The 10,272-nt window shown below is 38.1% G+C and overlaps 1 protein-coding gene across 1 annotated transcript; it reads left to right on the plus strand.

Moving 5' to 3' along the window:
* Positions 1-1,661: 1,661 nt before the first annotated feature.
* LOC123463964 (olfactory receptor 4C15-like) lies at positions 1,662-2,603 on the plus strand. Its single transcript, XM_045160060.1, has one exon. It carries the CDS (start codon positions 1,668-1,670, stop codon positions 2,601-2,603), a length of 936 nt encoding a protein of 311 aa, XP_045015995.1. The 5' UTR covers positions 1,662-1,667.
* Positions 2,604-10,272: the final 7,669 nt, after the last annotated feature.

The following is a 10,272-nucleotide window of genomic DNA, read 5'->3' on the forward strand; positions in this document are numbered from 1 at the left end:
TGTAGCAGTGAAGATGAGTGGAAAATCTTTCTGTAGGAAAGGCACCTACCTTTTCTTGAGCACATGATACCCATGTTTAGTAATTCCACATTTACCATTGGATACATTTTATATTCTCTAATTTGACACTCATCATGATAATCTTAAAAGATGAGCAAATATGTTATATATGGACATCCCTGGTTTATAAGAAAGCCACACACATTTCAAACATAACTATCTTGAAGTGGTACACATGATCAGACCAGGTAATATTGCATATATTGTGGGAAAAATGTTTTAAAAAGTTAGAGCCTGACTAAAACCCAATATACTGTTTCTCTTACCCAACTATGTTTGCAATTTGTGTGCAAGTGATTAGCACATAGACTTCTGATTTAGGGCTGGAGACCACTCAACAAAACGCTCATTAATCAAGCTGGTGTTCGAGCCCTAGACCCCATGGAAAAAGCCAGAAGTCTTGATGGGCCTCTTTAATCCCAGCATGCTGACACTGATGGCAAAATTTTAGGTAGAGACAGGGGAGTACCTTGGAAGTGCATGGTGTTCATAACGAAGAACAGCAGATGGGAATCCAGAGTGCGAATCGACTCCTTCGAATGGGATGGACAGGTGAGGACCATCCTGAAAGGTGTCCTCCCACCTCCACACACACCATGGCACATTATGAACACCAACACGCACAATACTCCTTCTCCCTCTCTCTCTCTCTCTCTCCCTCTCTTTCTCTCACACATACTCAGAAAATTCAAATACAATTAAAAAGATGTTTCTTTTCATCTCAACAAAATAATGAAAAGTTTTAACATTTATAGATGGAAGGTAATATTATAAGACCACTTCTCCTGTGAAGTTTCTGCCGGTCTGATCAGAAGGACAGTTGTAGGAAGAGACACTTTATGTATTATCTATATAACAGCAAGAATAGATTCTTTGTTTCATTATAACCTCTTGGAGCATAAAGTTCCCCATCAATATGATCAGAAAAATTATATGCAAAGTCCTTGACAACTGCTTCCCTTTTGTGTTACTGCAATTAGTTATTAAGACAAAACCAAGAAGTAGCAGGATTGTTTTCATGAACTCATGTTGTATCTTTAGATGGTGATTTTTTTTCAATCCTCAATACTAAGTGATAGCTTCTGATTTGATAATCTGTATCTGACAATTTTTTCAATAGATGCTTCTTAAATGAATGAATTAATAAAATATTTAAGGGCCACTTTCAGTGTAGACTTTTAAAGGAACTTTGTAGAAGTAGCCATGGTTTTCATTTTCATCCTAAAATGTGCTTTATTTTTTTCTATTTATAGATATGATCACCTCGAGATTGTATAGTGTTAGAAATAAAAACTACCAGCCTTCAATCTTCTCTGACACATGTGGATATTTCCATTCCAATAGAAAAAAACTACCTTTTTAATGCACTCAATAATTTATACTCATTGTAATCTGATTGATTTATAAGTATTACCTGTAACAAGGTGTCCAATTTTGCATTCTTCATAAAATAATAGCACTCAGTAATAATTTCATTCTTGATGCACTAAATTTTGGGTTCAATCAAAGTATAAACTAGGCAGAAGCATTTTTTAAGTCTTTTAATTTTTATCATAATTGCAAAATTATAGGGGCACTACCTTGCATTCATCTTTTCCTTGGAAATCATGCAAAACCTGAGCCTTGTAACTGAATTTGTCTTCCTGGGACTTTCACAGAATCCAAATGTTCAGAAAATATTATTTGTTGTATTTTTGTTTGTGTACATTGCAACTGTTGGGGGCAACATGACAATTGTGGTGACCATCATCTGCAGCCCTGCACTGCTGGGCTCCCCCATGTACTTCTTCTTGGCATTCCTGTCCTTCCTGGATGCATGTTTTTCCTCTGCTATGACTCCAAAGATGATTGCAGACTCTCTCTATGAGAAGAAGACCATCTCTTTTGAAGGATGCATGGTGCAACTTTTTACTGAACACTTCTTTGGTGGGTCAGAGGTGATTGTTCTCACAGCCATGGCCTATGACCGCTATGTGGCCATTTGCAAGCCCTTACACTACTCTTCCATCATGAACTGGAGGCTCTGTGGTTCTCTGATGGGGGTCGCCTGGGCAGGGGGCTTCCTGCACTCCATCATACAAATCATCTTCACTTTGCAGCTGCCCTTTTGTGGACCCAATGTCATTGATCATTTTATATGTGACTTGTATCCATTACTAGAGCTTGCCTGCACTGATACTCACATCTTTGGTCTTCTGGTGGTTACCAACAGTGGATTTATCTGTATTATAATCTTTTCCTTGTTGCTTGTCTCCTATTGTTTCATCTTATTCTCTCTGAGAAATCATAGCTCTGAAGGGCGGTATAAAGCTCTGTCCACCTGTGGGTCTCATATTGCTGTTGTAGTTTTATTCTTTGTCCCATGTATATTTACATATGCAAGACCTCCCACTGCCTTCTCATTTGACAAAATGGTAGCAATATTTTACACCATGTTAACCCCCTTACTTAATCCTATGATTTATACTTTTAGGAATAAGGAGATGAAAAATGCCATGAGGAAAGTGTGGAAGAGATTACTGGTAGTTTCTGGTGAAAAATGAAACCTTTTCTAAATAGTAATGTACATACTAAATAAATGAAATTTTCTTAGAGAAAACTTTATGGATTGTTCAGTATCTGTAATGAGGTAACATTGTTCTTCAGAAATACCATGACTTTGGAGGTTATAACATGATGTTTTAATCTTTACATCAGTCATGTCCCCTGACTTGGAAATTCAACATCCTCATGTATAAATTAAAAAGATTGAATTAGATAGATAGATAGATCATAAAAAGCAATTTAGATCAAAATTATATATTGGACTTTTGGCTATTAACTTCATGGTTTGACAAATATATGAAAGATAAATATGTCAAGCATTTGAGTCAAAAACATTTTCAAGTTTTCACTTAGGACAGTGATCTCAGTGACTCTGTAGAAAAACAAACATAACTTAGGAAGAGTAGAAAGAAGAATCTTGACTTCTGGTTAAGATGACAAAATAGAACCTTTGCCAGAGAAACCTAGGGGTAAAAAAAGAGGCAAGATAATGTACAATACACTCTTCGACCAAAAAGTTAAAAGTGTCTAAGAAATTATTAACCCACGTAAGACCCCTGCAGATAAGCATGAGGGAGTTAGGAGCTTCCAGTAAACCTATAATCAGTGGTGGGGCTTCAACCAGAAACTACTAGGAAGTGTTTCTATTCACTGGGCTCTGCTTTAGTCAGCCAGTGCATAACTACTGGGAAGGGATTCTCCCATTTACACTGGCTTTGCAAAACCAAAATATCAGGAGCATACTTGTACCAACTGAACAGCTCCGTAACACCTGGAGACAACCTCCCCTCTACCATGAACAAGCTCCAGAAACAGAACTTGAGATGTCAGGACACCAAGGGATCTGAACCACCCCCTCTTTCCACAGAATTCAGCACAGCTGATCTGAAGAACAGACCAATATAGCCAGCTGAGCAGAGCGCATTGTACATCGAAGAGGGAACCAACTTCACATAGGTGAAATTAAAAATGCACCTCAAGGGCTAGAAAGATGGCTAAGTGTTTAAAGGTACCTGCTTGTAAAGCCTGGTGGCCTGGATTTGATTTTCCAGTATGCATCTGTAGTTCATTTGCATTGGCAAAAGGCCCTGACATGCCTTTTTTCTATCTCTCATTTTTTCTCTTTCTCCCCTCCTGCTCTCCTTCTCTGCTTGAAAATAAATTAAAAACAAATGATTTTAAAGACACCCCAGGAGCATGGGGTTACATGCCAAGGGTAGGGGTAGATGCCATTCCAGGATGGCTTCCTAGTAGGGGCAAACAAACAGAAGGTCAGCCTGAAGTAGGGCCACATCATTGTGAGACAAGGCTGAGCATGGGGGTTACCCACCAAGGCTAGACCATTCCAGGGCAGCTCCGTGGGAGGGGACAAACCACGGTAATAGGAAGGGCAGTGTGAAATTGTGAGACCTGGCTGAGCTCCAGGGTTATGCATCTGGCCTAGATGCCATATCAGGGTGGCCACGTGGAAGGGGATAGCCCTAGGGAAGGTCAGCCACCAGCAAGGTCATGTCCTTTTGAGATAAGGCTGAGCACAGAGTTCATGCACCAGGGCTAGAAAAAGTCTAGGGAAGCTGTTGGAGAGGCACAAACCAGTGGAAGGTCAGTGGCGAGCAGCTGACCAACACGGATTCTACTTCTCTCACCAATCCTGCAAGTCCCCCCCCCACCCCAAATATTTGTCTGAATAAGGGCTGAGGCAGAGGACAACTATGTGTGGGCTGCAAGTTCCAGGAGAAACTTGGAGCTGATATCACTCCAAAAAGCCAGACAGCAAGTAAGACTGGAAGAAAAGCGCTCATATTAGACACCATGCAGGCCAGGCCTCCCAAGGTTTTATGCAGATTTGCAGGGAGGTGGCACACACATAAAGGAGATTTTGGTCAGGCTCAAGTGCACCCACCCCAACCCACTGGATAGTTTTCAATTCCATACCTACCATGATCAACTAAGACCAGGCCACCCAACACAGCCTATACAAGAGCTGCTATTGCTGCATCCTCAGTGAGACAACTGATCTTAAGATGTACAGACCCCAGCACAACGAAAATACACACACACACACACACACACACACACACACACACATACACACCACTCAGCAAAGGGATTCCCCACCAGGATTACCTATGCCCACAATGGAAAACTCCAATGAAAGCTTAAAGGACACCCAAGGCAAAGAAGCTCAAAACGAAATGTCAACAAGCATTTTACATTAATTTAATGAAACCATGATCAAATGGGTGGTTGAATGGGGAATGGAAAGAAACTGGACAAAGAATAATCAAGCAGGCACTCTAAGAATGGCTGAAGGAAACAAGAAAACTCAAATTACAAACCAAAGTTTGTTTCAATGAATTGGAAGAAAAGTAATGAAAAGAACTCAAAGGATAGATGAAGAATATGGAAGATAATCAACAAAAATGACTCAATCTGATGGCTGAAGGAACTCAGAATCAGGAACAGTGTTCCATACATGTCTTTGAAAAGAGATCAACAGAAGGATAAAGGAATTTGAGGAGAATCAACAAATAAATGAGTCGTGGGCCAATGAAACAATCTCAGAGAGGACATATCTAAATGCAGGAATGAACTCTTAGAGACAATACAAAGGTCAAATCAAGAAATGAAAATAGAAGCCTGGCATGGTAGCACACGCCTTTACTCCCAGCACTTGGGAGGCAGAGGAAGGAGGATTGCCATGAGTTCAAGGCCACCCTGAGACTGTATAGTGAATTCTAGAGTGAGACACTACCTTGAAAAAAAAGAGAATAAAAGAAATGAAAATAGAGCTGGGTGTGGTGGTGCATGTCTTTAATCCCAGCACTTGGGAGGCATAGGTAGGAGGATCTCTATGAGTTCACGGCCACCCTGAGACTACATGGTGAATTCCAGGCCAGCCTGAGGTAGAGTGAAACCATGCCTCAGAAAACAAACAAACAAAAAAAAGAAAATAGAATTCAAGAAAGAGATGGAAATGTTGAAGAAAGCATAACAGAAAACATAAATACAATAACCCTCTTGGAAGGCTCCCAAGGAAACCTCATCAACAGAATAAATCACATGGAGGACAGAATTTTGAATTCAAAGACAAAACACAATTAGACTGGGACTCCAAAAACATTGTAAAGTTCAAAAAAATCATGCAAACAGAATATGAAGAAACTTGGGAACACCTAAAAATAACCAAATACTCAGATTATTGGCATACAGGAAGCTGAAGAAAAAAGTAGACAAATGGAATGCATGGTCACTAATCCAGTTCAACAGACAATACTTGAGTAATCCTGTGAACTAAAGAGAACTAAAAGCACAAACATGGGATAGCAGGAAAGAATAAGCCATATAATAAACCAATGTACATTAATGGAAGACAGTAACAGAAACATAGCAAGTGCTGAAAAGTCAAGAATGACTGCAGTAAATACCCATTTTTAAATAATTACTCTTAATAAAAATGGTCTCAATGCTCCACCCAAAAGTCACAGACTTACAGACTGGATAAAAAGACAGATTTGGGCTGGGGAAATGGATTAGTGGTTAAGGCATTTTCCTACAAAGCTTAAGGACCGCGGTTGAGTTCCCCAGGACCCACATAAGCCAGATGCACAGGGGGTGCAAGTGTCTAGAGTTCTTTTGCTGTGGCTGGAGTCCATGGTGTGCACATTCTCTCTTTCTCTCTGCCTCTTCCACTCTCTCTCTTTCTATCTCTTAGATAAATAAAGAAATAAAATATTTTTAAAAAGACAGATTCCTTCTGTTTGTTGCCTCCAAGATACTTACCTCTCCATAAAAGACAGACACATTTAGGGTAAAAGAATGGAAAATGTTATTTCAATCAAATGAACCATGAAAACAAGCAGGTGTTGGTGTTCTAATATATCTGACAGGACAGATTTCAAATCAACCTTAGAAGATATAAAGATGTACTAATTAAGGGAATAATCCAATGAGAGGAAGTATAATTATAATCATATATGTATTGAACATGGGTGCACCCAGTTTTATTAAACACTACTACAAATTGCAGATTACCCCAAGAAGAGTAGTAGTTGAGTGACGTCAATACCCAGTTCTCACCAAACAACAAATCATCTTAGCCATAAATTTAAAAAAAAAAAAAAGAAAGAAAGAAAGAAAAGAGGCCTGGGGAGGTGGCTCAGTGGTGAAAGGTGCATGTTTGCAAAGTCTGCAGGCTAGGGTTCAATTCCCCAGTACCCACATAAAGCCAGATGTACAAAGTAATACACACATGTGGAGTTTGTTTGCAGCGGCAAGAGGCCCTAGGGAACCTCTTCTCTCTCATGCGCACATGATCTCTCACTCTCTCTGTTTCTCTTTGTATCTCTTTCAGTCTTTCTGTCCCTGTCTCTATCTACCTATTTCTGTCTCTATCTCTCATAAATAAGTAAAATATGAAAAATAAGCATAAAAATCTGAATTAAATAACATAACAAATGGACCTAACTGCAGTCTACAGAATATTCTATCCTAGTGCTGCATAGTTCACATTATTTTCAGCAGCACATAGAATATTCTCTGAAATAGATTATATAATAGGACACAAAGCAAATCTTAACAAATAGTGGAAATCTCAAATTTAAGTCCTTATAGTCTATTTGATCACAATTAGATAAAACTACAAATCAACAGCAAAAAAAGACAATAGAACTTTATACAAATTCATGAAAATTAAATATACTATTGAATGGTGAATTGGCCATTGAAGAAACCAAGAAAGAAACCAAAAATTTTCTATAATCAGATGACAATAAAATAAAACATAGAAAGCCTATGGATCACAATGAAGGCAGTCCTGAGAGGTAAATTTATAGTTTTAAGTACTTATCATAAGAAATGAGATTTGTCATCAACAAATATCCTAATTAATTAATCAATACTATACCTTAAGACATTAGAGAAAGAATAAGCTAACCCCAAAATCCACAGATAGAATAAAATAATGAAGATAGGTACAAAATTCATGAAATAGAAACCAAACACACACACATACACACACACACACAAAGAATCAATGAATGAAAGAGTTTATTCTTTCAGAAGGATAAACAGGATCAATAAGATTATTCACCCTAGCAAGTGAGTTTTAGCTCAGAGATGCAGGATGGTTCGATGTACACAAATCAATATATCATGCAAATGGTTTCAAAGACAAAAATCACATGATCATCTCAGTAGATACAGAAAGGGCATTTGACAAAATCCAACACTGCTTCATCATTACAGTCCTAAGAATTACAAATAGAAAGAATGCATATAAGCATAATAAAATCTATTTATGACAAACAGATAGCCAACATTATATTAAATGGGGAAAAACTAGAAGTATTTCTACTAAAATCAGGAACAAGACAAGGGTGAGCACTTACTCAAATTTATTTAATACAGTACTGGCAGTCTTAACTAGAGCAATGACAAAAAACAAATAAATGGAAAGGAAAAATTCAAATTATCATTATTTGCAAATGATATGATTCCATGCATAAAGAGCCCTAAAGACTCTACCAGAAAACTGTTAGAGCCAGCTTTCATCAAAGCAGCAGGATACAAAATTAACACACAGAAATAAATAGTCTTCACATATACCAATAACAAACATGCTTCAGATGAAATCAAGGAAGCACTACCATTCAAAATCATACAGTGGTATTTGAGAGTAAGCCTTTTTGAGATGACATACCTTCATGGTCAAGTTGACTAGATTTGGAATCACCTGGGAGTCACACCTCTAGACCTGTCTTTGAGGTTATTTCTGGAGAGGTATAACTGAGGAGGAAAGATCCATCTCAAATATGGGTAGTATAGGTCCACAGGTGGAGGTCCTAGACTGAATAAAACAAAAATCAAAAAAAAAGTGAGTACATGCATTCCTCCTTCAGGCTCCGTGTTTCAACAAGATGTGAGGAATTCCAACCACGTGCTAACATTATTGTGAACTCCACCATGCCTTGCTTACCAAAATGGTCTATAGTCTCAAAACTTGATCCAAAATAAACACTTCCTCCCTTAAATTTATGTATTTGGTCACAGCAACAAGAAAAAGTTACTTTTAATGGAATATACATCTAATGCCAGCACTGAGGAATTGGGAGTTTGAGGATAATCAGGGCTATACAGCAGGACCCTCTCTCAGTCAAAACAACAACCAGAGCAATAATAACACAACCAAATAACATCCAGCCAACAAACAAAATCAAATCAACAAGTTTGAAGCCATATTTTGGTGCCCTGCAGGTCAGACATTATTTTGTTGAGGTCACAGTGAGTCCTCTTGTATATTTTATGCTGGGTTTGTAAACACAGGGACAAAAAGACAGGTATCTTCAGTGCGTCTCTGGCCTCTTGAAGAAGATAGGCTCTTCATTATAATAAAATAACTAATTACTCATATGGAATCTAGATTAAGAAGAAATGGAGAAATTCAATAAAATTATTTTAAGTGGCTTTTGCTCCAAGGTGATAAATTATCTCAAAAGCTGCTGACATATCTTTGTACCTTCGAATTTTATATTTTACCAATGAGATATCTAATTTTTTATTATTTACTTAGTTATTTGAGAGAGAGAATGGGCACATCTGGGCCTCTAGCCACTGCCATCGAACTCCAGACACATGTGCCCCCTTGTGCATCTAGTTTATGTGGGTTCTAGAGAATTGAACTGGGGTCCTTTGGCTATGCAGACAAGCACTTTAAGTGCTAAGCCAGCTTCTCCAGCCCATGATATCTAAATTTCAAACTCAATTTTCATGACATTTAGTTAGGAGGATAACTTATTTCCACTTTTTCCTACTATTAATTAGAGTCCAGCTAACTGTGGATTTCATATTGATTTTTAATCTACATGATAAAACACTTATAATTGCCATTAAAGCTTAGTTTTATTTTTATTATACCAATTTCCATCACATATCTGATTTTCAACTTTGGATACAAACATTTTTTTCATAACAAAAGACACATTTTATTACTATTTTCCTCTCCTCTTGGACCCCAATATTCAAATGTTCTGCACTTTTGATTTCTTATATTTTTAAGGTTTACTAGAGTTCTGTGGTACTGTCATTCCTGCCATGTGGTTACATGAAGAAACCCAGCATGATCTACAGTGCAGATGCAATCTATACCTTTAGCCAAAGAGGTTTAAGATCTGAATCAGTGGTCACATGGATCAGTGCATAGCTTGAATCATTTTTGGCCACTGGCAATCCCATGTTAATAACTGTGATGAAGCAGTCCCTGAGCTTGAACGTAGTGTACATCTGTGTACTGTGCAGGCATTGCAGACTCTGGATTTTTTAAACTTTGTTGCAACATAAAAAGTCAGCTCTTAAATTTTTCATTATTTGTTTCATGTATGAATATCAAAGGAGTTGGAAAATATCAGGCTGTGGGTGGGCAGTCAGGTGAGGATTGAGAGGGGGTCCCATGGGTTGCTTAGACCCTACGTGAGAACTAGACTTTCTTCAATCAAAGTAATAGCTCTGTACTTCTTCATTTTAAATTTTCCTCTAATCTGCCCTCCCTGGTGGTAGCAATGTAGAAAGCAGGGCTATGTACAGTGTGAAGACCCGTCACAACATCCAATGTGGTGATTAAAGCTTGATGAGTTCAAAGTACAAGCTTAGAGCATGTAGAATTCTGTGTCT

The sequence above is a fragment of the Jaculus jaculus genome, chromosome 1 (genome assembly GCF_020740685.1).
Source record: "Jaculus jaculus isolate mJacJac1 chromosome 1, mJacJac1.mat.Y.cur, whole genome shotgun sequence".
In the NCBI taxonomy this organism is placed as follows: domain Eukaryota; kingdom Metazoa; phylum Chordata; class Mammalia; order Rodentia; family Dipodidae; genus Jaculus; species Jaculus jaculus.

Coding starts and splice junctions, on each gene's coding strand:
- LOC123463964 (XM_045160060.1), top strand. CDS start 1,668: ATGCAAAACCTGAGCCTTGTAACTGAATTTGTCTTCCTGGGACTTTCA.